Source organism: Rhinatrema bivittatum, chromosome 1 (assembly GCF_901001135.1).
Source record: "Rhinatrema bivittatum chromosome 1, aRhiBiv1.1, whole genome shotgun sequence".
NCBI lineage: Eukaryota > Metazoa > Chordata > Amphibia > Gymnophiona > Rhinatrematidae > Rhinatrema > Rhinatrema bivittatum.
In genome coordinates this window covers 705,830,463-705,857,681 of record NC_042615.1, presented here as the reverse complement: position 1 = coordinate 705,857,681, position 27,219 = coordinate 705,830,463, and the positions used below count along the sequence as shown (strand labels likewise).

Here is a 27,219-nt window from a genome sequence, read left to right as displayed (position 1 = left end):
TTTGTGTGTTTAATGCTTGTGCAGTAGGCAGGGACTAAAAATGCAACTTTTCAACAGAAAAATGTGAATATCATGATACTGTATATAAAAATGGAAGCAGAAAATATTTTTCTTAAAAAAAAAAAATCCTGTCTAGACAATTGTTATATTATCATCTCCCCAATAGTCAGGTGGCAAGGCCTTTAGCCCTCATACTCTGCAGGTTCTCAGTCACAATCAGTGCACATGGATCCTAGTCAAAAAGAGCAGGGGGAGAAAACTATTCAATCTGAAAAGAAATCACACTACCTACTCAGGAAAACTAAAATTATCCACTGTTCATTCCATGGTGTCAAAACTGCTAGGGTGAATCGACCCCCATGTTAATTAACTAGGCTCTGCCTCAGGTGGTAAGCTCTTTGGGATGGGATCATTGTAACCATGTGATTTATCATATAAACAGCCATGTACACTACTGTTGCTGCTGCTATACATAGGAAATAACTTGCAACACCATAGATAAATTCCAAGAAAAGATCTATTGCTTCCATAACTGTCCAATGGACCAAATGCCTTTGATTAAAAATTGTGGGGGTGCATTTTTATTTATAAACAGTACAGCAGAGGAGAGCAAATCAAAAGATCATGCACAGTGTACTGGAGGCCTACTCCATGGCAGCCCCTTCATAATCTAAACTCTTCTATTATAGCTATCTTCAGAAAGCGCATGTGTTGTGAGACTAGTTGTTAATCCCTTCTCAGCTGTAGCTTTTTCTCTCTCCAAAGATTCTAAATGCATTATTTAAATACAAGTGCATTACAAAGGCATCAATATATAGTAACATATAGTAACATAGTAATGACAGCAGAAAAAGACCAAAATGGTCCAACTAGTCTGCCCAGCAAGCTTCCCAAGATAGTAACTGCTGCTCCATGAAAGTTACCCCCATGTTTCTGTTAAGGGTAGTAACTGCCGCTTCTTGCCGGTTAAGCTTTTTTTTAAATTTATTCCCATCTTCTAGCCTTTAGGGATCCACAGTGTTTATCCCATGCCCCTTTGAAAACCTTCACAGTTTTAGTCTTCACCACTTCCTCCGGAAGAGCATTCCAGGCATCCGCCACCCTCTCAGTGAAGAAATATTTCCTGATATTTGTTCTAAGTCTTCCTCCCTGGAGTTTCAAATCGTGACCCCTAGTTTTACTAAAATGTTTCCAATGGAAAAGGTTTGTTGACGACCATGGATCATTAAAACCTTTCAAGTATCTGAAGGTCTGTATCATATCACCCCTGCTCCTCCTCTCCTCCAGGGTATACATATTCAGGTTCTTTAATCTCTCCTCATAAGTCATGTGATGGAGACCACCCACCATTTTGGTCACCCTTCTCTGGACCGTCTCCATCCTGTCTCTGTCTCTTTGAGATACGGTCTCCAGAACTGAACACAGTACTCCAGGTGAGGCCTCACCAAGCACCTGAACAAGGGGATTATCACTTCCCTTTTCTTACTAGATATTCCTCTCTCTATGCAGCCTAGCATTCTTCTGGCTTTGGCTATCGCCGTGTCACACTGCTTCGTTGACTTCAGGTCATTAGGCACCATCACCCCAAGGTCTCTCTCCTGCTCCATGCACATTGGCCCTTCACCCCCCAACGCATACAGTTCTTTCGGATTACCACACCCCAGATGCATGACTCTGCATTTCTTGGCATTGAATCTCAGCTGCCATATCTTTGACCACTCTTCCAGGTTCCTTAAATCCCATCTCATTCTCTATATTCCTTCCAGCATATCCACTCTGTTGCAGATCTTAGTATCATCCGCAAATAGATAAACTTTACCTTCTATCCCTTCCACAATGTCGTTCACGAAGATGTTGAACAGAACCGGACCCAACACCGATCCCTGTGGCACTCCACTTAACACCATTCTCTCTTCAGAGTAGGCTCCATTTACCATCACCTGTTGTCTTCTATTCTTCAACCAGTTTGTAATCCATGCCAACACCTTGGAGCTGACTCCCAAGCTTCTCATTTTGTTGATGAGTCTTCTATGTGAGACCGTATCAAAAGCTTTACTAATATGTAAGTAAATTACATCGAGCGCTCTTCCCTGATCCAGTTCTCTAGTCACCCAATCAAAGAAATCAATTAAATTAATCTGACAGGACCTTCCCCTGGTGAATCAATGCTGCTTCTGATCGAGTAACCCATCGGATTGTAGATAGTTCACTATCCTTTCCTTCAGCAGAGTCTCCATTAATTTTCCCACCACCGAGGTGATGCTAACTGGCCTGTAGTTTCCAGCCTCTTCTCTGCTCCCACTCTTGTGAAGCGGGATCACCACCACTCTTTTCTAGTCAATAGGCACTAAACCCTTTTCCAGGGATCTATTGAACAGGTCACACAGTGGACCTGCCAGCACATCTCTGAGTTCCCTCAGTATTCTGGGGTGAACCTCATCAGGCCCCATGGCTTTGTCCACATTCAGTTTTCTTAGCTCTTCCCATATATTATCTTCCGTAAATCTACTCCACCCCCTTCTACAGTCTTGATAACAAGTGACGGTCCTTCTCCAGGGTCTTCTTTAGTGAACATTGAACTGAAGTATTTGTTTAATATTTCTGCTAATTCATCATCTTTCTCCACCCATTGGTCCTTATCCCCTTTCAATTTCACTTTACCACTATGTACCTTTCTCTGATATATCTGAAAAATGTTTTGTCACCTCGCTTTACCTCCATGGCAATCCTTTCCTCTGTCTGACTTTTTGCTTTCTTGATTATTTTTTTCATCTCCCTCAGTTTCGCCAGATAATCCTCCTTGTGTTCCACTTTTTGGGATTCTTTATATTTCTTAAAAGCTGCTTTTTTTTGCTTTTATTACATCAGCCACCTCCTTTGTGAACCAGATTGGCTTTTTATTTCTCTTACTTTTGTTTACTTTTCTAACATATAGATTTGTTGCTTTTGTAATTGCTCCTTTTAGTTTGGCCCACTGTTGTTCGACCACTCCCATTTTCTCCCAGTCTTCAAGTTCTGCCTCCAGATATTTCCCCATTTCTACAAAGTCTGTTTTTTTGAAGTTCAAAACTCGGGTCTTTGTGACACTTTTCCGGATCCTATTTGCAATATAAACCATCAAAACAAACTTGGTCAAATAGATATTTCTATGTGTAATATCTTGTGTTCCTGCACTCTAAGTGAGGAATAATATAATAAAAAATACAAGATAACATACTAAAATTTAAATCAAATATGAGTAACTCACCTGTTAGCTCCCCCTCTTTACAGTATTGGCTTCCAGCTGAAAGATACCCAGGTATGTGAGAGAAAGATATCCTGTTCTTAATCGGGTAGCTCCAATTGAAAAACAGGCTCCAAAATCAGTGTATCTGCAATAAAAAACAAACAAAACAATTAGTGTTTTTAGACTGTGTTTGCAGGCACACAAACTGTGGTATTGCGCAACACTGCCTAAAAATCCAATAATAAAATAATAGTAGTAATCATACCAATAACATAAGGGCATGAAAAAATGGCTCCAGATGCAGGAGACTGCTTATAAGATTTTAGTAGTGCAGCCTGGGCCCTTAAATAAGCGTGTTTACAGCTAATGATTTAGTGGAGAATACAGACTTGGTATCCTGAAAACGGTCCTTGTTGTTGAACTCAAGGACTGGAGCTGGCTATTGCTGTAATATGCTGACTGGCTTTGTTTTGGTTTTTCAATCTTTAAGGCTGCAAGAATATTCAAATTGCTCAAAATACCTTGCCAGTTTCTTGGTTCTATTGCTATCTTCTGGTCTTGTTCTTAGGCTAATACTACAATAAAAAAAAAAAGAAAGATTGAGAGAGCCTGCGCAATGCCACCAAATTAATACTGAAGTTAGAGCCTAAAGGTGAGGGTATGTCTAACAATAATTCCTCTTTTACTCTGGAACCAACCAGTAATGAGATGGACCGTAATCTTTTTACTTTTCCTCTATCCACTTGGAAACAAAGTTCTTGAACACAAACACACCTCAGACAAATGCCTCTACATACCGCCACTTGCAAAGTGTAACCAGCTGCCTCAAATGCTTAAGTGTTGGTTCATTTTCTGTTTGCACATCTTTGAGGGCACTCGCGGCCCCAACTGGGACAGTAGTACTTCTGGAGGCAGCATACACAGGCACATCCGAGCCCTAAACATCTTCCTCTCCTGAGCACCTAAAGGATAAAGCTTTAGCACTGCCTTACCTCCCTTATAGTTGGTTTCAAGAACATCCCATGCCACAGAAATTAAATCTCTGATGGACTTAGATAACAGAAAAGCTTTGGGTGGCCTTTTCAAACCCACCATAATAGGCTACTCTGCAGTATCTACGTCAACGTCACACTTCTCCAACGAAATGCAAGACCCTCAAAGAATGAGAAATTAAAGAAGGAAGCAAAAGAGTCCAACCACGGAAGAATCTCTGGCACCCTTGAAATGCAGCAGAGAAACATCAGATGTGGAAGAGCCATCATACTCCATCTGCTCCTCCTCCTCCTTTCTAGGCCTTTTTCTGCCAGAAATGCTCTGCCCTGCTGCTTGATTAGAGCAAGGGTGAGCAAAGGGGGGGGGGGGGGGTAATCAATCCTAAAAGGGGGGGCTGCCCAATCAGGGAAGAAAAAATGGCAATTCTATTTATTCCTGGTGCCACGGAGCCACTGCAAACTCAGGAGGGAAGGAGCTGTCTGTTTGTAGTGACATCATTGTAAGCATGCATTGGCTGAGGCAAGGGAGAGGAGATGTTTCTGCTGTGGTGGGCCCAGGCAGAGATCCGTTTATTCTGCGGCAGAACTGGACATGAAACAGCCACAGTGGTATACTACAACCCAGGAAGAGCTGCCACCCTCAGGCCTCAGCTTGGGAGGAGGCCCTGCTACCGCTGGAAAGCTTATCCAGGAAGAGATCACAGTTGTTGCCTGCTGGGGACAAAGAAATGCTGAGATAGGATAGGGACATGGGCAAAGAGACCAGAGAGAAATACGGATGCGGGGAATGGAGCACAAAAGGAAAAAAGTGTAAAAATGTTAAATAAGCAAATCAAAACATGAGAAAATAAAGACAAACAAGCTAAGAAAAATACAGAGAGAAAAATAGAAAATTAGTGAAAACTGCAAAAAAAGTAAAAAAAAAAAAAAGTTGGGACGGGTAGGATAGAATATTTATTTCCTAAAAATTTTTTAGCTAGTACCTACTTTTTTTTTTGGTGTTTTTTTTTAAGTTTCCTGCCTTTACTATAGTAGTGTGTCTTTCTCAGAGTCTGAGTGTAGTCCAACTCTTAATCAACTCGGCTGCACGACTCCTGTCTGAAACAAAACGCTCAGATCACATTACACCAACTCTAATTCATCTCCATTGGTTATCCACATCCAAACGCATCAAATATAAACTGGGAACAATAATACAGAAAATTCTGAATGACTTCTCTTGTCCATGGGCCAACTCCTTACTCAAATTTTACCAACCCACTCGTTCTCTACGCTCATCACAACACCTCCTTCTCGAAGTCCCCTCGCCAAAAGTAGCACACCTCTATATTACACGCGAATGCTCCTTCTCCACTGTCGGACCTATGTTCTGGAATCTCCTCCCACTCGAAATACGAAAATGTGACCCTCTTAAATAGTTCAAAGGTCTTCTCAAGACCCATTTGTTTAAATCTGCCTATTTTTGAGTTTTATGATTTGAAAGTATTTTAATTGCTATTCTTTTATGCTTTTTAATGTAATTTTATGTTTTCTTTTTGTCAATTATTTTATGCGTGTTTCATTGTTAACCGCCTAGACCATTCTGTGTTAGGCGGTCTCTAAACTTAATAAATGTAAATGTTAATGTAGTCTGTCTGGGTTTCTCTATATGTCTCTCTGTGCCTGTCTGGGTGTTAGGTTTCTGCTTGTCTCTGTCTATGTGTGGGGTCTCTGTGTCCATTTCACTCTATGTCAGTCTGGATGTAGGGTGTCTGGATATGAGTATCTGTTTCTCTCTGTCTGTCTGGGTGTTGGAGGGGAGGGAGTCTACCTCTCTGTGCCCATGTGTGTATGTGTGAGCTTACTCCTTTCAGCAACTTGAAGAGAAACAAAATGGGGAAATGGACTTTGAGCCACTAGTTGGCAATGTGGCTGCCTGATGGATACTCTTCATATATTACTCATTGCCGGCACCAATAGGCACGAGCCTATCACCCCTTGCTCTTTGACTTACACTGGCTTCTGACTGCAGAACGCATCAAATACAAGGTCACAATCTTTACTTTCAAACTGATTTCCTTCGCCGTTTCACTGTGGTGCAATGCTTTGCTACGACTTTACTACCCAACTTGTCAGCTCCGCTCTTCACAAAGGGGCCTTCCAAACGTGCCCTCACCTTTGCATGCTAGGTTCTGTGTCACCAGAGACTCTGCTTTCTCAGTAGCTGCTCCCATCTTTTGGAACTCTTTTCCTTAAGCACTGCCCTTGCAGACAGCGAGAAGTCTTTCAAGACTTTGTTAAAAACATGGCTATTCAAATAGGCATTTTATTAAGCCCTTGCATGGTTTTTGATTGTCTGGTATTTTCTCTGTGTTGTAATTATTGTTTTGGATTGTATTTGTACTGATTTTACGCTCGTTTTCCTCCTGTACATCATCGCCTAGGATATACGCCATTAACAAATTCAAATAAAGATAAAGATCTGGGGGGGGGAGGTCCTCACCAATTGCATGAATGGAAGGGGACCCATGGATCTACAAGTTTGCCCACTCCTGGATTAGAGGATTGAAGCGAGGAAGGTCCAGAAACCAAATTATGCCCCAGAGGAAAAAAGCCTGTTACAGGCCCTTTAAGAACACCACTAATAACAAAGATCACGAATGGATTTGAGCCAGTTTCTGGCCTGCAAGAGGTTCCCATGCTCCCCCCCCCCCCCCCCCACCCTCCATGAATGCTGAAGGCCTAGTGGAACCTGTTTCCAAGCCTACAGGAAACAGCACAGAAGACCCCAGTCCTTGCCACTGGAATCTCACGGTTTCAAAATGGCCACTATTCTTGCCATATTCCCAAGCCTGCCGGCAGGAACAGATTAACCCGATGATGCTGAGGCACAGCATCCCCTGGAGGCACTGCATCCTTCTGAAGCTCCCTTTCCCTGTCCTCCATGCAAATCCTGCACCTCAATCCTCCCACTGACATGGCCCAATGCAATCCACACACATTGCGGAGAGTGTTTTTTCCCCCAGGCTCCCCTTGAGCTGCTACCGTATGACCACCCTCTTGTCCCTCTCAGCCAGCTGTTAGCAAAGAAAAAACCCTACCTAGGACTCCTGACCAGTCAGAGAGTCACCCGGCAGCAACCACTATGCAAAAAAGCCCTGCTCTGCTGAACTATCGCCCCTTTCTTTCTTTCTTTTTTTTTTAAACTTTGCTGAGCGGACAGGAGCAGCCTTACTGAAATCCTAAGCAGGAAGGGAACTCCATGACAGAAGAAAGGCAACAGATGGAGGAGGGAACTTCCACCATCACCTCCAGGAGCCACTCAACTGGAGCGAGTCAAGACCATCACCCCAAAGCAACCAATCCATGTCTCCTTCACCCGGCCTAGAACCAGGACTCAGACAGCACAGGATGCTTGTCTACCATCTGCTGGAGACAGAGAATACTGGCAGGTGAAGCACAATATGGAACCTTATATGGGCTGATATCAGCAAACCTATAGTTCTATCTCCATTTGTTGACTGAGAAACATAACCCATGTGTCTGGACTGGTCTGGCTGGATGAGGAGGAATATGTGTTTCTATCACAAAGACTTGCTTCAACAATTACTAAAGCAATGGTACCTTGGATCCTCACAAGAAAGTCCAATTCAGTAGTCCTTACGGGCATGAAAACTTGAAAAGCAACACATGGGAAAGTAAATACTATATGCAAAATACAAATTAGGTACAATTTTCCTACTTCCCCCAATCCCCTCATGCCTATTTCTATCCATCTGTCTGTACACATGTGCACCTCATACATATGGTCAGACATGCAAATGACCATAAACATGCTGCCTTCCTTCTAAAATGCACCTAAAAATAGTCCCTTGTAATCTTCAGGAGACCCTATGGATTACTCAGTGCTGTTTTTTTGTGCATGAACGTTATCAAATGATAGAAATCTTAGAAAACAATAGCTATGGTCAGTCAAAGAATGACTAAGAGAATTCATAAAATAGATGCAAAATACTCAGAATAGCTTCAGCACACTGTCCAGTACCTATAAGTATACTGTGATCCATGTCAGAGAAAAGAGTCTCTCTAAAGACCAGAGGTGAGATTAGTGTTAGTCTTAGTTAGTCAAAACTTATTTATACAAGAACAATATGGTATTCTCCACAGGGCCTGTTTTTGTATTTCACATTTTCATGCCTGTAAGGAAGACTGACAACTGCTTAAACTAGACCAGTGGTTCCCAACCCTGTCCTGGGGACCCCCCCAGCCAGTTGGGTTTTCAGGATATCCACAATGAATATGCGTGAGAGAAAACAAGCACATTTTCTCTCATGTATATTTATTTATTTATTTATTTGAATTTTTTATATACCGATATTCCTATAAAGAATATAGATCACACAGGTTTACAAAAGAACTAAACTTTCGCTAGGAGGCGATACATTAAACAGTGAACATGAACCATTGAACATTTAAAAAAACAATTGGAATCAAGGAACAACAGCAAGCCGAGAGCAAAAATAAATAAAAATTGTGAATCAATAATAAAATAAAATAAATAAATAAAATGAATGAAGCGAAAAACATATAGTACATTATTAAAATAGGATTGTGACCTTAAAGGGCTGTGAAGAGAAAGTTCAATAAGTCCACTAAATGTTAGTCATAAGTCTTGCATTCATGTTTTGGGATCTGCATCAAGGAGAACCAGGGTTTTCAGGGAAAGTTTGATTGAACAGCCCAGTTTTTAAGTCCTTCTTGAAGGTTAGGAGACACTGTTCTTGACGGAGGTCAGGTGGGAGAGTGTTCCAAAGCGTCGGCCCAGAAGTAGATAACGCTCTTTTGCTTAGTAATGATTTAGTAGGGGCGACATGCAGAGAGCCCTTGTAAGCTCTTCTGCTAGGTCTTTCAGAGGAGTGAGCACGGAATTGATGGCACAGATTGAGAGGGGCGGTGTTATGAATGTCTTTATGTATCATCATGAGTACTTTGAACGAAATCCTGGCTTTGATAGGTAACCAGTGTAGAGACTGCATATATCTTATTATATATCTTATTATTATATATGCATTATATCATGAAAAGCCGACTGGCTGGGGGGTCCCCAGGACAGGGTTGGGAACCACTGAACTAGACTGACCTGAAAGAGTCTTTGTATCATCTTTTCAGTAACTGTGTTCATACGAAACAGGCTTTCATGACCAAAACGTATGTGTAGCATTATAATGTTTTTACTTTTTATATCTGATTTAAATTTCCATATAGAAATGACTACTAGCCATTTCTCTACTACTTGTTTCTACACCAAGATGGGAATGTGTATTATGAATAACCTCACCTTTATTACCCTTTAATGTCAATACTAATTTCAGGTTACTGAGAAGGTGCCCTTACCTCGCTTTTCTAGTTTATTCCCCATCTGGGGATTCTTGAGTCCTTCTCAAATATGTATTCTCAGGCCTCCTTTTCACTCAATATATTTATTTTATTTCCACACTTAGGATACAAGATATGCACCTGCAATAAGAGATCCATTTCTCAAAATATTCCTCAAACCCGACACATGACCTGTTTCACTGCAATGCACGAAAGTGAGAACAGCTGAGCAGAAGCGGCTTTAAAAACTTCTCATCAGAAATAGCATAAAATTCAAAAGCGGAAGGAGAACATGTTAATAATTTCATTTGTTCTATTTACCAACTAAATTATTTAAAAACTCCCTCCCTCTCCAAAGCTGAACTACAAATGATCCTAGAACAGAACAAACTGCTTTTCAGCTGATGCCATCACATTTTTTGCATTGATTTCCATACACTCCAACAATGATGGCTTCAGTAAGTAAATGTTTGTTCCTTTCTGGGGTATTGGAGTGTAACAATGCAGTTCATTATTTTCAGATCTAAACAAAACAATGTGGGAGACTAAAGCGCCTGATTCACTTTTTCCCCATAGATACATATGAGAGAAAAGCCTCAGCAAATCAGTCCCTAAGAATCTAGATATCTACTCTGAGGTAAAAGGTTGAGATCTTTCAGAAAGACCTTGTAAAACTCCTTAGTAGAAGAATGAGTTCATATCTGGTTTATGAAAACGTAACTAACATCCTAGCACATGGGTTATGTTTTGATATAATCCATACATCCGGTTGTGATAGTAGGCTCTGCCATTATATCACTTGTGAAAACATTTTGGCCATATACCTGCAAAATCTAGTCAACTTTGTTTTTCCTTTGCACGTCCACATAAAACCAGGTACTGTGGAACCTGAACTAGCTCACTGTAAATATAATACAGTAAATGTTGATCCAAATTGGCATTTAATACCTTCTATTTATTCTCTAGGATTTGACTTTTGGGAACTACAATCAAATTCCTACACAATATTTTAATGCAAAATATGACTTGCAAAAAGCAATACAATATTTATCTTGTGGTTTACCAAACATAAAATCTGAATTCTATGAATCACGATAAGTAAACTCTACAGTAAATCTACCTTTACAGCTGTTGCAGTATAAACAAGAATAATATATTTTGCCACACATCAATTTTGTCAAGATATTTGTCTAACTTGCTAGCCCAATCAATAATCACCAATGGTTCTTACTAGCATATGATACATAACCTATACTATATCATTGCCGCCAGGATTGCTTTGCTAAGTTTATTGATTGCTTGGGGGGGGGGGGGGAGGGAGCGGAAGAAGCCGCCCAATCCTATGTTTATAGGCAGTGCTGCGTATTAAATAAGCAGCACCGGCTTTAACGACTCCCCGAGAGGGATGCGGTGGGGCTCCTCATGCACTGCGAGATAGGGGCAAGAGAGACAGGCGCTTACATGGACACTGTGTGGTCTTCCGCAGAAGAGCCCCCAACTCGCTCGTACCACCGTTCTCAGCTGCCGCTGCTGCTGTCACAACCGCGCCACCCCAACCCGGCACTTCCACGGCGCAGGCGCGCAGCTGCCGGAAGCGAATCGGTGCGCGAGGCGGCGGTGGGCGCGGCTTCAGGCGGGACGGCAGGGTGCTGTGGTCGGCGCGCGTGCGCGTGACACTGTTTTGGGGCGGATAATGCTGTCTCTGAGTTTCTCCGCGGTTCGTGGCCTTCACAGGTACTTGGTGTCTTAGTCCTTCTTTCACACTTGCTTTCCTCCCGGGACGCGGCGTGCAGTTCTCCCTTATTTTTCCTTTCTGTTGCTTTGGTGTTCGGGCGGGACAGCGAAACTCGAGAGGCAGGCAGGATGCTCGCACCTCCTCTATAACGGGAATCTTGCTGTCCTCGCTGGTGCTGAGCCTGCATGAGGTCCTTGCGGAGGAACTCGACCATTTACCATTAGAGCTATGCCTCTAGGGCTGTGATGGGAGAAAAGTTCTAGCGCACTGGGTTGTCCCCCTTGCCTTCAATTTCACTTTTTACCGCTAGAACAAGACCTTTATGGGCTTTTAGTATTTCTGTTTGGCATCTTTGTATGCTGTGATACCTTGTACTGAGCCCACCTAATTAGATGGTGATGTTCTTCCTTTTGATGTGATCAACTTTATTAGCATGTTTGCACCCTTATCCATCTGAGCCGGGAGTGCATCCGGACCCCTATCTTTGATTGGACAAAGCAGTACCTTAATCTAGGGCTAACCGCATATATACACATAATATCATTAGCTTTCAAGGTAACTATGTAACTGTGAGCTGTGGTTCTCAAGTGTCATCTCAACAATTAAAAAGATCCGGAATTTCAAAGATGAAGGCAGATTTTAACAAATACGAGGCCTCATTCACTAAGCATTTTTCCTATAGATGCAGAATGGGAGAAAATCCCTGGTGAATTAGGCCCATGTAAATTAAATGTATCTGAAACATCTAAATTGGTATTGAAAGAGGTATTCATTGTGCATGCTTCTTTTGTACCAGTAGTAGGTAGGGCACTAATTATGCAAAAGGTGTGTCATCTGAAACTCGCTAAGTCCCCATTTTCTACATAAATACCTGTACAAAGAACTGTAGTCCCTGGAAAAATTCTACTGAAGAAAAGGGCGCGGGGGGTCCACGCGTACCAACATCCTATGGTGGGCAATACGAGACACACAAACATGGGTGCCAGATATCCCCACCATGGCCTACCATGTGGTGTGCCGACTAAGCATATTTTTGAGATAAAGTATTCAAGACCATACATCACAGAACAGCAGATAAGTACAGAATCTCTATCAGGCAAATAAAGATAGAAGCATAGAGGTCCATATTCAAACACAGTCCAGATAGCAAAGTTAGCTGGATAAACTTATCTAGCTAACTTTGGAGGTATATTCAATAGTGCAGTTGCATTATTGAATATAGCCAGCAGTTTTAAAATTATCAGGTTAATTATAGCCGGCTAACTTTAGGACAGCTCTTTGGCCTGACTAGACATAGCCTACTAAGTCATCTGACTAACTCAACTCCTCCCAGTTATGTCCCCAGAACGTCTCTAGCTTATCCGGCTTTGTGTCCAAATATTAATTTAGCTGGCTAACTTCTGAGTTAACCGGCTAAATGCTTTTGAATATTGACCTTAACGGGCCCATATGTCAGTCAGAGAGAAAAAAAGCTGTTTATAGGTAGATCTTAGAGAATAGAGTTTCAGAGTTCGTAAAATTATCAGCCCTCTTTGTATCCCTGTAATGTTTAAGACTTTCCTTGGGCTGTGTGTCCAGTCTGAGGTCAGTGTCTGCCTGAAATACAGCTTACACGTATGTGGGTGAGGGATCTCTACTTTGGGCATAAAATCTCTCCAGAACTCCCTGTCAGGCTCAGGAAATAGGTGAAGAAGATAAGATCGCTGAGTGGGATGAGCCACTAGGAACAGTCTGCTGGGGCCTCAGTGTCCAACCTCTGGTGATAGGACCAAGCAACAAGACCTGTCTCTTTCTCTTAAACAGCAGCTTCTTTCACTTGAAGTAAAGTTGCAAAAATGACAGTTTTTAGCTCTACAAATTGTCAGAGAAAGAAAAAAACAAAAACCCACGAATAGGCCAGCAAAGCTCTGTGCACTTTCTTCCTCCATCCCTGAGCAGCAGCAGTTTCTTTCAATTGTAGTAAAGTTACAGACTGACAGTTTTTAGCTTCACAAATTGACAAATAGCAAAAACCAGGCCAACATGGCACCTTTCAATCCATCTCCATGCTCATGTCAACCAAGATTTCTGCAATATCCATCAGTATTCTCCCTTCTAGAGACACCTCTATTTCCATGGGTTCAGTAGTCTGTAAACTCACCTCCTTGGTGTCTCTCGCCTTCTGTTTTGCTCCTATCCTTTAGCTAGCCTCTCACAATCCCTGGTGGGTCATGGGGAAACCTGGGAAATGTCATTTGGAATGTTTACTTCCTCTTCTAAGGTTTCTAGGCTTTATCCTCACCCTGTTCGACACTTTGTGGGCGATTAAATAACCTGTGCATTAAGAGCCTGTGTCCCTAATTTCAGAACACAATTTTATCGCACAGGCAAATTTTATTTTTAACTCCTCATGCAGTAAGCTAATGCATTGGGAGTTAAATTGTATGTACACTGAGTCAATATGTGTGGTCAGCACAGGCTGAATGCACGTTTCAACTCGAAGGGGAGGTGCTGAATGGGAAAGCGAGTATAGGAACATATCTTTTTTTGGGCTCCCACCTTAGGAGCCCATCTTATGTTATGCTTCCAATTTAGGAATTCATCTTTTGCTGTGCACCTGATTTAGGAACCCATCTTTTCTTGTGCTCCTAGCTGGCTATCGCAGTTAAGCTTAAAAACATAAACGCACTGTTGAACCTCTGCTATTTGTCCTTTCGGGTAGTGGGGGAGCCCTGCCGGTGGATCCAGTGTTAGACTGCTCCACCTTTGACCAAAAGCAAAGTTTCTAGCGCTATGAAATTATCCACTCAGCCAGTGCACCTCTCCACATTGGAAGGGAATGCTTAATGCCCTCATTTGCATGGAATTTCCATGTGAGGGCGCTGAGAGCACATTGTTAAATTTATTTATTTTTATTTTAAGTTTTTTTATACCGATTTTCCTGCATAAAATGCATATCAAACCGGTTTACAATGAAACAGAATGAGCAGGAAGTAAAATTCCTTAGTCTAATACATTTAAACATCAATAATGAAATAATTTTAAACAAAGCAAAAAGCTAAATAACATTAATAAAAGTTAAATTATTAACATAAACATAATTATATTAGAAGGAGCACAAAGGTTAGCATGAAGGGGAGCACACCCGGCACGCGACGCCTGGTGTAATTGTGCCGTTAATCGGGTCGCCGCTGGCTGGTCGTCATGACGTGGGGGGGGGGGGGGGCGAGTCTTCACATCGCTGATTTTCTCTTTTAACATCTCAGTTCATTTTTACTATTTTTTTGTGTCTTTTTCTCACAAGAAATGTACATTTTGTGCAGTTAAAAAATCTTCCTGCATTAGGAGTAACATTTACCTGCAAAAAATGTGCACCAAGTGTGGGTAAAATCACGTTCAGCTGAACATACATTATTGCATCGACCTACAAGTGTTTCACCAAGTGGAGTAGGTACTGGAGCATTCCTCCCATTCTCACCATAGTGCCATTCTTTGGATGTCTTCAGTCCTGACAGGATCCATATATTTTCTGTATGGTGGAAGTCTTTATATTACTCCCAGAAAAATATTGGCCCCTTTTGGGTTTTTTAGAGGCAGTCTGTAGTAATTCAGTATCTTCATAACCACCCCTTCCATATTTCAATCATACTGTATCCCTACTGCAAAGAACAACTTCTGCCCTTGTTTTTTACATTCTGTCTCTTTTGAAGAGATTATGCCATGAGATGGTTATAACCCAGTTCTGATTTCCATAACACCAAGACTCTGTGATTGTAACAACATCCACATTTGTCTCTGCCATGGTTGCTTCCAGATCAGTGATTTTATTGACAAGGTTTTGAGTGTTTATACATGTGATTTTCAAAGATGATGCTCTGCAACCCATTGCTTTTGCTTTACTTTTCTATTCTGCTATTTCATTAATTATTTCTTCTGCACACTTTTCATCTCTCAGATATCATTATTACATGGTAGTATAAACTGCTATACCCCACAGCAGTTTATACTTTCCCTCCTGCTCACATTGAAAGATGATGTAACATTTGAGATGATGGGTAAAGGAAAAGCTAGAACAAAACCCAAAAAAGAGCCCAATTGATTTCCACTTCAAATCAAACAACAGGAAAAAAGGAAATCATGTATGCTTATTTTTCAACATATTGCCATTCACAGATAATTTGACTTTTTAAAATTTATCAATTTTTTTCAATTTTTAATTATTGAATTTTTCTTTTGCCGCATCAGCAAGCCTGACAACGTATCTCATGGGTTTTCAAAAATGAGGCCATCCGGACTTTTCATCATTTGCAGTGTAAGAGATGAATAAATATTACTCCTGGGGGAATTCTGCATAAAACAATTTAAAATTCTGCGCACAAAAACTGAAAATTCTGCAAAATTCTGCAAACTTTATATTCGTCAAAATAACACAATTTACATGACAGTCTTTAAGTAATTACATTTTAAATTATTACAGAAAAAGTTATTACTTAAAGTTGCAGAATTTTAAATATTTTGAGCAGAATTTCCCTAGAAATTCACTGTAAGAGTGTCCCTTCCACATACACTCACCCTCATACAGGCGTCCTCACTCTCTTGCACACACACATCCCCCTCATACAGGGCCCTCTCTCTTGCATACACACCCACACAAGCTCCCTTTCTCTATCACACATACATCCTCACACAGGCTATGTCTCTCCCTCACGCAGGATCTGTCTCACACACACACAATCCCTCCACACAGGCTAGCACCCTCTCATACACACGAGCTCCTAATCTCTCACACACATACACACTTCTTCACAATCTCTTCATATAGGCTCCCTCTCTCTGAAACCCACCCTCTCTTACCTCCCATGCTCTCTCACACCCTCCTGCTCTCTGTCACCCTCCCCTCATATAGGCTCCCTCTCTGAAACCCACACTCAAGCATCCCCCTCACTCCCCCTCTTACCAACCAAGCTGTGTCTCACCCTCCCCCACACCCCTCTCCTCTCTCACACACACATTCTCTCTCACCGGCATCCCCCTCCCCTCATATAGGCTCCCTCTCTCTGAAACCCACACTCAAGCATCCCTCCCACCTACCCTCTCTTACCTCCCATGCTCTCCCTCACACCCTCCCCACCCCCCTCTTACCAACCATACTCTCTGTCACCCTCCCATGCTCTCTCTCACACACACATTCTCTCTCACCAACATCCCCCCCCATACTCTCTCTCACCCTCCCCTCCCCTCTCTGACACACATTCTCTCTCACCGGCATGCTGTGGGACGCGCTCCGTTCGCGGTGAAGATGAAGGCCCGGTGCGCTGTTCGCGGCGAAAAGGAAAGGCCCCCGTGTGCCATGAACGGCGCGCTGGGTCTTCATCTTTGCCGCGAACGGAGCGCGGCACACGGGGGCCTTCCCTTTTCATCGCGAACGGCGTGCCGGGCCTTCATCTTTACCGCGAACAGAGCGTGTGCCGCGGGACGCGCTCCATTCGTGGCATGCCAGGGTCTCCTCTGCTATTTTCTGCGCAAAATTCCCCCAGGAGTAAAATATAGAAAGCTGGTGCTCAAATTCGATTCAAAACTCTGTTTTTGCATGTAGGCTCAAGAACATGCAAAAACAGAGTTTTGAATTGAATTTGATCACCAGCTTTCTATATTTATTCATCTCTTAGTCCACAAATGATTAAAAGTCCGGACGGCCTCATTTTTGAAAACCCATGAGGTACATTGTCAGGCTTGCTGATGTGGCAAAAGAAAAATTCAATAATTAAAATTTAAAATTTAAAAAATTGATAAATTTAAAAAAATCAAATTATCTATGAATGGTGATATGTTGAAAAATAAGCATACATGATTTCCTTTTTTCCTGTTTAAAGGAAAAGCTAGGGCTTTCTAATGGTAGTTTTTAAAAAAAAAAAAAGAAAAGAAAAGGGAATCTGGTCATGGCCGATGGCAGCCTTCACCTTTCACTCCAGCCGTAGTGGAGGAAAGAAAGAAATTTGACGCAATTTTAAAAGGTTCCAGGTTGGTGAGCTGGTGTAAACTGGCAAAAAATCAACACTGGATCTCTCTCTTCACAGGTGCAATCTCATTCTGCAATATAGCCACAACTTTCTTTCCTGCACCAATCTCTCAACTTATGAACTGAAATCCTTGGTAATGATGCCTTTGTCTTTTTTCCTACTGTATGCAAGGAGCAGACTTGAAATGTTTACAAATTGAGCTTCCTGCTCCAGACCCCTCTCTGATTCCCTGAAATGCTCTTGAGCACCTTTTGACTAGTCCCTAGCCAGGCTTTATTTTGCATATGTTATCTCTCTTGTATATGTGCTTCAACAAGTGTGATGTTTCTATTCATTTTGTCACTGATAACCTAAAATACAGAGCTGTGGATGGCTCATCAGACAGTACTCCAGAGCCAGGAGACACTTTTCTCAAGTACAAGCTCTAGAGTACTAACAGACCCTATGAGAGCAGTAATGCTTCTTTTTCATGTAACGCACAATTAAGCTCTGAAATTTGTTGCCAGAGGATGTGGTTAGTGCAGTTAGTGTAGCTGGGTTCAAAAAAGGTTTGGATAAGTTCTTGGAGGAGAGGTCCATTAACTGCTATTAATCAAGTTTAGTTAGGGAATAGCCACTGCTATTAATAGCATCAGTGGCATAGGATCTACTTAGTGTTTGGGTAATTGCCAGGTTCTTGTGGTCTGGTTTGGCCTCTGTTGGAAACAGGATGCTGGGCTTGATGGACCCTTTCTGACCCAGCATGGGCATGTTCTTGTGCTTCCTGACTTCTGACCTAAGTGGCCACTAGCATGGTGGTATATTTCTGCCTGGAGCAGGACCACACAAAACAGACACAAATAAGATTAGAATTGATGTAAAAGAATCTATTTTCAGAACTGTGTTTTTGTGAGCTGCTCAGATCCCCACTGCCAGGGTTCATCCTAGTTCATCAACAACAAGGAATCTCCGCTCATCAACACTACAAGAGGTGTTCCACAGGCTCCTCTCTGTCTCCTACACTATTCAACCTATACCTTCTCCCCCTTTGCCAGCTGCTTACGAATCTTAAACTCAAACACTATCTTTACGCCGACGATGTCCAAATCCTGATCCCTATAACCGAATCCCTCACAAAAACACTGAAATTCTGGGACAACTGCCTTACTACCTTAAACCTTGTGCTCAACACGTCCAAGACAGAAATGCTCCTTATATCTCTCAACCACAAAGACAGCCTACACACAAGTCACACCAACACCCTGGTCAACCAAGCAAGAGACCTCGGAGTTATAATTGATAACCAGCTAAATCTAAAAAAGTTCATCACCAACACAACCAAAGACTGCTTCTTCAAACTTCAGGTACTAAAAAGACTCAAACCGCTACTGTATTTTCAAGACTTCAGATCGGTACTCCAGGCCGTTATATTCTCCAAATTAGCTTACTGCAATTCCATTCTGCTAGGCCTTCCCGCTTCCTCCACCAAACCGCTTCAGATGCTACAAAATTCGGCTGCCAGAATTTTAACAAACTCTAATAGAAGAGACCACATCACACCTATCCTGAAAAACCTACATTGGCTCCCAGTAAACTTCAGAATTCTACACAAGTGTCTCACCATCATCCATAAAGCTATCTACAACAGAACACCCATCGATTTACACAACCCACTCACGCTACACTTCTCTTCCAGACCCATCAGAGAAGCATACAAAGGTACGCTACACACCTCTCATCCACTAAAGATCGAGCCTTCTCGACAGCAGCGCCAACCATCTGGAATAAAATGCCCCCAGACCTTAGACAAGAACCTTGCACGCAGACATTCAGAAAGAAACTCAAGACTTGGCTATTTCTACAAGCCTTCCCTGATCTATGACCTCCCCAACTGCTACAACTCGCCTTGGTCCGCCAGTCGACGTTCCCCATCCCTGACATGGCTTCTGACGTTATATTAATCAGTCCTGAGTTTTATGATCTAATACTATTTAGTCAGGTACATTTGATATTCCACAGCCCTAAGTATAGGATATCATGTATATATTTGATAATATTCAGTCCTGAGTACAAGTGATTATTATAGCCCTAAGTATATGTCTAGATATTATTTATTTCTGAGACTAAATATTATTTATTTCTTTGTTAGCTATGACTCTGGCTTTTCCTCCTCCCAGTTCAAGTGCCCCTGTTTTATTGTAACTTTCATTCACTTTTCTCTCTTCGCCTATTGTTCACGTTGATGTTAATGTTATTGCACCGCTGTTTATTGTAAACCGATACGATATGATTGGTATCATGAGTGTCGGTATAAAAAAAAAAGCCATAAATAAATAAATAGTTTTACCAGGGGCTGTGAATTCTTGGCATACTGATCTGCCGTGAGAAATTGCATTTTCCCAGGAAAGAATGTAATTCTTTCAGAGTGGTGGGTGTTTTAATTTTTTTGTAAGGCTTCTTTTCTTTTCCTTTGGGGACGTAGTCCCTCCGCAGAGACTTCATATCCTAAGTAGTTAAGTGACTTCTTACACTAAGGTGTCCCTAGCTTCCGCATCAGGTAATGCCTCGTGTAGGAAAATGTTGAAATATGCTGGCGAATTCAGATACGCAAAGGGTGTTCGGCTTCAGGTGTATTGTTTCTTCCCAAAGGAAAAAGCCAGTTTATACTGATCTTTAGGTTCTACAGGGACTGTCCAGAACCCTGAGGCTAAATCAAGGCTGATGAAATATTTCGCTCCCTGAATTGATCCAGGTGGGCCATGGGATAGGGGCACAATTTTTGTTCAGTTTCCTGTAGTCTATAGCCAGTCGTTCAGAGATAACTCCAGTTGTGCTTCATCAACTCTGAGGTGGAGCGAGTCTAAACTGAGTCTAACCATTCAGGATCCTTCAGCTTAGTTTCCGCCTGTCTCATTTCTGTCAAGCTCCCTATTTTATGAATGTTATCTTGTACATCGCCTAGGCCAGTGATGGTGAACTCCAGTCCTCGAGTGCCACAAACAGGCCAGGTTTTCAGGATATCTACAATGAATATGCATGAGAAAAATTTGTATGCACTGCTGCCATTGTATGCAAATCTATCTCATGCATATTCATTGTGGATATCCTGAATACCTGGGCTATTTGTGGCACTCGAGGACTGGAGTTTGCCATCACTGGCCTAGGCCTTTTAGTGTTAGGCGATTCATACATTTTTAATACATGTAAATAACAGTAGGAGACAGTCATTTTCCATTTGAACCTTAGAAGCTTGATCATCATATGGCCAAATAAACTGTAAGTTGATAAGGCTTTAGGTAGTGTTTTGCCCCACTCAGGGGGATGTTCTCAAGAGTGTACCTTGGTGTTTCCAGTTAGTTTACCTAAGACAGGAAGGTTTAGCTCCAGATCAGGGAATGATTCACTGATTAAGGAACGTAGAGGTTCTTCGTCTCTCAGTGTAATTTGGCTTGGGCTGGTATTAGTCACTAACAGGTACAGTACCGTGTCCAACACTTCCATACAAGGTGTGGCTCCCATAGACAACCCAGATTCTAAGAATCTGGTGTTCATTGAGAAGAAAGCCCACTTGTCTAACATTTGTTGATCATTGGCTGTTTTGATTTTGAAGGGATAATTTTGTACACCACTAGGGATGTGGGCTTTCTCAGCGCTTACCACGTCGCATACCTGTGGGACTGCCTAGCTAGACTTGAGCAACTTGGGAATGTCAGGGCTGCTTACCGGATCACCTTCCATTCTGTTCCAGACAACATCATTCCCTAGATCAATATAGGCTTCCAGTCTGATGAGACAGTCTGAGCCCAAATACATCGGTGAATCTAAACCTCTAATTATGGAGAAGTTGTGTTTGAAGGTTTTACTGCCTAACTTCAGCTCTAAGTTACATGCTCCCACCTGCGATTTAGTTTTGTATCCGGGTATTTGTACCAAAGTATTATTGTGTTTTACTGCATCCAGTTCTATCTTCCCTTTCACCTTGTGGAAGAGGGACCCGCTCATGAAGGAGTCCTCGCTAATAAGCATTAGTGGTCCCTGTTTGTTTTTTCTATGTTTTGCTAGCTGGACATACATTCCACTCCGGAGTATGTCGGTCAGTTTCCTGGGGTGTACCAGTTTGTGTTTTTGGTTACTGGTGGACTTACCTCCTGAGTCCGCTCTGCTCTGGTCAGTTGAAAGTGGGGGTTGGTTGAGGCAAATCTCCATTCGGTCGGTATCTAGGTGTTGCGTCGGCCAGCCACGGAACCCGTTGCTGGCCTTCCTTACGTTCTGCTGCTGCCTTCCCGGGAACGAGCACTGGCCCCTCCACGACACGGAGGGAGCGCCTCCAGCGCTGCCCTCCTCTCTGCGGCCCTGCCTGCTGCCCTCAGCCTCGTGGCGCGGTGGAGACACCGCTGCCGCTCCCCTCGCGGGTCTGCATCGTGGCAGATATGCCGCTGCTGGCTGCCTCTTCCTTCCGGGTTCCCCAGGCGCGCATGCCTCTCCCTTTGATTTAAAGGGCTCACGGCATGCTAAGGCTGCCAGCCTTCCTTGGTGATGTCACTCGTCAGGACCTATTTAAGGCAAGCTCTGACAGTCAGAGCTTGCCTTTGCAACAGGTCTCCTTGTTGCCTCCTGGTAATTCTTCGAGTTCCTGATTCCTTGCCCTTCTTCGGATTGACTCCAAGCCACGACCTCTGCATTGCTTGACTATGCCATTGAACTTCTCCAAGCCAAGACCTCTGCTTTGTCCGACTACGCTACTGAACTTCTCCAAGCCAAGACCTCTGCTTTGTCTGATTATGCTACTGAACTTCTCCAAGCCAAGACCTCTGCTTTGTCTGACTATGCTACTGAACTTCTCCAAGCCAAGACCTCTGTTTTGTCCGACTACGCTACCGAACTTCTCCAAGCCAAGACCTCTGCTTTGTTTGACTACGCTACCGAACTTCTCCAAACCAAGACCTCTGCTTTGTTCGACTACGCTACCGAACTTCTCCAAACCAAGACCTCTGCTTTATCCAACTACACTACTGTCGCCAGCCCTGACTCTAGCTTGCTCTACAACACCTCTTTAGTCTACATCCTGGACAGCCTATTCAGGCTCTGGCCTGTTCTTGCTCGGGCGCCCCCTGTCTGACTTTGGTTCTATTGGCATCTGGGTCTCCGGTATCCCGCCTTGTCCAGTACTGACTTCCCAGCATTGCCATTGCTCCCTCTTGGCTGAGCTCGCTGCCCTTCCATCGATGTCGACATATGGAGGCCCACCTAAGCCCAGCCGGCCCCGGAACCCAAAGGCTCAACTCGCGGGGAACGAGGGCTGGTATTGGTGAAGCGCCAGCCGGCCTCCGTCCATCAGCCCACTCCGCCTGCCGATGGTGGGAACCCGTAGGATCCTTCCTACGGGTAGCGTCAAGACCACATTGGTCTAAGGGTCCACCTCTGGCGCAATACTAGGACAATTCTGAGTATGGCCTCCTTTTTCAAGAGAATAACATTGTCGTTATTATCTCCCCCTTCTTTGGTTTCTTTGGTACCGAAGTACTAGTAGGGAGGGATCTGCTGACCTCTGGAAATTTATTCTGAGATTAGTCTCTTTCTGCTCTATAAAGCAGGAACTATGGGTTTCTTTCCCCCTTTGAGCCACTCTTCCATATGGAAGAGGGTACCTGACCTGAGTACACATGACCTCATTTATATACTCAAGGATGTGGGACACTCATGAGTTCATTCCCAATTAGGAATTCCTTACTGGGGGCTTGGTGATCAGAACTGGGTGCTTCACGTTCATCTTCCCTATCTAAAGGGTGAGCCATGCCTTACCTCTAACCTTCAAATGCATCCTTCCATAGGCCCTTAGGAGTGGACCTACTCTCTAAGGATGGAGGTTGTATAGTGGAGTCACTGAGGCTTCAGTTTCCCTAAGAAATACTTGTGCTTCCTGACGGAGGCCACATCCAGAAGGGGCGCAGAACTCTCCTGTGGCTGGATGTCACCTGGTACTGTAGAGGTATGGGCATCTCTGTGTTCAAACAGGGAAGACTTTCAGGCACTTATGGTAGAGACTTGGGGAGGAAGAACAGGATTGGTTAGTCAGTGTATGCTAATGGAAGACCCAGAGGTACTGGGGCTGTCTTGTGGTGTGCTAGGTCTGGTGCTATTCTTAGATGCCTCAGACTTTTTCTGTTTTTTCTGGAGTACTTTCTCAGGTATAGAGGGCATACTGTGGTTTTGGTCGATGAGTTTCTAGATGGCAGCCATCAGCTGGGCCAGCTGTCTCTCCACAGAAGATCTCTGGTTGTAGTTTTGCCGTCGTCCCCAGTTGCGTTTCTTTTTGGGTGGCTGCGAATCTGCAGCATCCTTTTCTGGATTAGCTGCTGGGGCAGTAGATTGCTCCTGGGGAGGAAGCATCTGGGGCCTGTCAGAATTAGGATAAGAGGATAGAGGATTAGTTTCAAAGTGCATCTCTGGATTCTGACTCATGGTGGATACTTGGTTCCTCTCCTTCTTCTTATCTGTCTTTTTTTCTCTAGGGGCTGTCTTTCTTTTGTGGCAAATGGCATGGAGTTTCTCTGCTTCCTCTAAGAGGAAACTTAAGGGCACCTCCCTATGGAGATATAAATGAGTTTACAGAGTAGGGGGAAAAGACTCAGAAAAGAGGTTTGGAGAGAGAACTTGTCAGCTTCTTTAACACAGGGCTCCCCATAAAAGAAAATCTGCTTTAAGTCCTAGGTAAAAGCTCGGGGACTTTGCTCTGGGCCACATCTTAGGTTGTAGGCGTCTGCCGTGCCATAATGCTATTAGTGTAAGTCCCAAAGTGCTATTTAAGGGCGAACTCCAATGTGTCTAAAGACTCTTACCTCGGCAGGGTTGCTAGCAAGGTATTGTCTAGCTTCACAGAAACGCCACAGGAGTAAGGCTACCTGTACTTTTTCAGAGTGAGCACCTACTATATCAAACATTTCATGCAACTTGGCCAAGTGCTGCAAAATATCTGAGCCAGAATTTTCCTTAAAGGAGGTGACTAGTGTGTGAAGGAGCTTAATTTGTTTGATGAGGTTTGAAGCTCCCCTCTAGTGTCAGCTGGTGGTAAGCCAGTCTGCGTGGTGGCTTCTGATCCCAGCTCCCTGTTTGCTTCCCTTTTTGGGTGGACCTGCCCCCATCTCCTCCCAGGCTGCATGGGGTGGGGCATCTCTTGCCTGTGTACCAGCGAGAGGCTGCAGCAGTATCTAGAGGCTAACATGTCTGCTTTTCCTCATGCCTTCTTTTCCCTTGGTTCTGGTAATTTCTTCCAGTCTTGGATAAAAAGCTGTTTGTGGCTCTGGGCTGGGCGTTCCCCCACTGATCCTTAGTGAGGTGTGAGATCAGGGTTTTGGGATATTCTGCTGCCTGGATGCTCTGCTTTGGAGAGACAGGACTTGGCATACCATTAGCTGTCTTTTCTTTAAGTAACTGGACCATATTTTGAGACAGCTGCAGCTGATACCTGGATTCATTTAAATTAAGTAACAATTCCTGTTTCTCCTTTTCTAAATTACATTTTTCTTCTTGTAACAGTCAAAGCCAGGCTATGTCTTGTTGCTTATCTTGCTTTTTTGCCGAAAGCTGTTGGGTTAATGTTTCTTTTTTTTTTTCAGCTTTTACTAATTCTGTTTCAGTGAGGGTTGCCTCTTGAAGAGAGAGCCTCTGTAGTGCAAAATCTCAGATTCATCCCTCTCTTTCAGAGACCTGAAATTCCTACTGAGCTAACTTTTTGTTCCACTTTATTAATTCAGTATTTTGGCTATCTGCCGCTGCTAATTTCAGCTGTGCTTCTGTTAGTTGGTTTTTCAAAGATGTAACTTTTTTTTCTGTTTCTCCTTGCTGGTTTTTAACAGCCATTTCTAATTCTTGAACCCATTCTGCAGCTTTCCCTGAATTTGTTTCCTCTTTCTGTTCTCTGATAATCTTCTGCAGCTCCTGATTTTTTTCTAGGGATTCAGGTAGTTTATCTAAACGAGGGTCTGTGGGCTGTCCCTCAGAGATCTGTTTCTCTAAGGCTTGTACCTTTATTATTAACTCTTGGTTCTGTTCTGCCAATAGCCTGTGGTGGTCTTCCTGCAGTGAGGATTGTTCAGTGATATCATCCATTTTGGTTATTAATTGGCTAATATCCTTTTCTAGTTCTTGATTTAGTGACTGTAAATGTGAGTTATCATTTTGCAGGAATTCTCTTAAATACAAAATGGTGGCATATTCAGCTAATGTCTTAAGGGTTAACTTGGATTCACTAATCACAAATCTCAGTCGTAAGGTAAAAATTAGACAGTTCCTTATTGTAGATATGTGTCTTAAATTCTCACAAACCCTAGAGACCTTGTATTGCACATCTTCTTTCTTAATGTAAACTTGCGTAATCTTCACTAACGCTTCATCTTCTAATTCTATTAAATTTAACTGCGCATCTGACATCTCTGTGGATAGGCGTGGCCTATCCTATCTTGGTGGAACCTCCACTTCTGTAGGTAAGTTTAGGGGTTCAGGAACCTGTCTACTACAGGGCACTTCTGGTTTCCCTCTTCCACGGCTCTCGTGGATGGTAATGCTACAGACCGTTCCTGTTTCCTCCTATCTCACCTCCCAGTCTTAAGTTCAGGAAAAGACGTTTTTATCCATAGAGTTAGACTTTTATTTATCAGATTTTGCAGAATTAGCATTTAGAAAATAACAGCAGCACATGACCCTAACAACCTTGTTACAGAACACCAGTTTACTCTAAATACCGCCCTGTACTATTAGTGGTTTAAATATGCCATTGACCTTAGCCTGCCTGAAAGATTAATACCGGCAGCTAATTTACTAGCCCAACCCCCTTCTGGAGATTTCCCTCTTGTTACCGCTGAAGCAGCCTCGTCTTCAGGGAAGGTTGGCTTCTCTTGATTCTGTAACTGGCTGGGCTCTTGGATACTGGCAGGGCTTTTCTTCCTCTACTCTCGGCTATATTTGGCTTCCAGGTCAGCTCCCAGTTCCCAGGCGGACGTTCTTCTCTCCTGTCTCCTGGCCAAACCTGATATTCTCCTTCCTCGATACAGGGGGCAGGGGCTTCTTCTTGTCGGTTCCTCTTTTTCTCCTTGTTTGCCCATGATTTATACTTTCCTGCTGATAAATATACATTTGCTTCTGCTTAATCATGCAGTCGGTGGAGGGTCTCTTCTGCACTGCAGGTCTCTGCCCCCTCCTCTTTTTCTCAGTGGGGGTCCTACCACCTCTGACCAGTGCTGTCTGTCACATCAGCAATTCTCCTTTCTGCTGCCTCCCATTTTTTATAGATGGTGGTGGTGGGGGGTGTTGCCTTGTCCCCTGGATTTGCCTTGGACATTCAGTGACTTCTGTGCTTTGAGATAGAATTGCACTCACTTTGCCTTGGTTTATTTACACAGGAGCTTACAAACAAGCAGGTCTTGATAAGTATCTTTTAGTTCTGGTTAAAGTTCTCATTTGGGCAGTGCTTCTTGTTTCAGCTGAAATAGTGTTTTTGGCCAGTCAGCATACTTGTCAGTATTCATCTTTGGCTATTATGACTCATATTGGATGCTTTCAGTGGTTAAACATGTGATATCTCCCTACAGTGTGACCCATTATGGCAAGTCTTATGTGCTTATGTTCTTAGGTCAACAAACAAGAGTGGTACTGAAGTGAGGGGGATAGGAGAGGAAGCAAAAGGTGGCGGGAATGAGGAATATCCCAGGACATTTAATCCTGGGGGAATTCTGCACTACTGCGGAATACAGAATTTCCGCAGATTTCCCCCTTCATGCAGATTTTCATATTTACCTCACAGAATTTGCTGCTTCCGACCTCCACTGTTACTCCAGCCTCAAACCCAGGCAGGATCACGGCAATAATGGCTCCACAAGCCAGCTGGAAGAGGAGGGGCTTTAACTGCAGGACTCCACTATCCTGGAAGCATGGACC

General features: G+C 43.1%; 2 protein-coding genes across 6 annotated transcripts in view; one reads left to right on the top strand and one right to left on the bottom strand.

Annotated features, from left to right (window-relative positions):
- The window catches only part of SGTB (small glutamine rich tetratricopeptide repeat containing beta), a 56,052-nt gene extending 44,882 nt beyond the window's left edge, over positions 1–11,170 (bottom strand). For 2 of the 5 annotated variants that reach the window (XM_029576073.1, XM_029576109.1), the window contains exons 1-2: positions 11,035–11,170; positions 3,248–3,371 (exon numbers count right to left, since the gene is read on the bottom strand). The gene's annotated coding sequence lies outside the window, so the exon portion shown is untranslated. Of the gene's footprint in view, positions 1–3,247; positions 3,372–3,747; positions 3,802–9,591; positions 9,715–11,034 lie in introns of all 5 variants that reach the window. The other 3 variants (XM_029576091.1, XM_029576083.1, XM_029576100.1) reach the window with 3 other exon arrangements.
- Positions 11,171–11,183: 13 nt separating this feature from the next.
- NLN (neurolysin) overlaps positions 11,184–27,219 on the top strand; it is a 226,441-nt gene continuing 210,405 nt past the window's right edge. Inside the window, exon 1 of the mRNA XM_029576052.1 lies at positions 11,184–11,307. Within this exon, the coding sequence (XP_029431912.1) occupies positions 11,267–11,307 (41 nt within the window). The 5' untranslated portion in view covers positions 11,184–11,266. The remainder of the gene's footprint in view (positions 11,308–27,219) is intronic.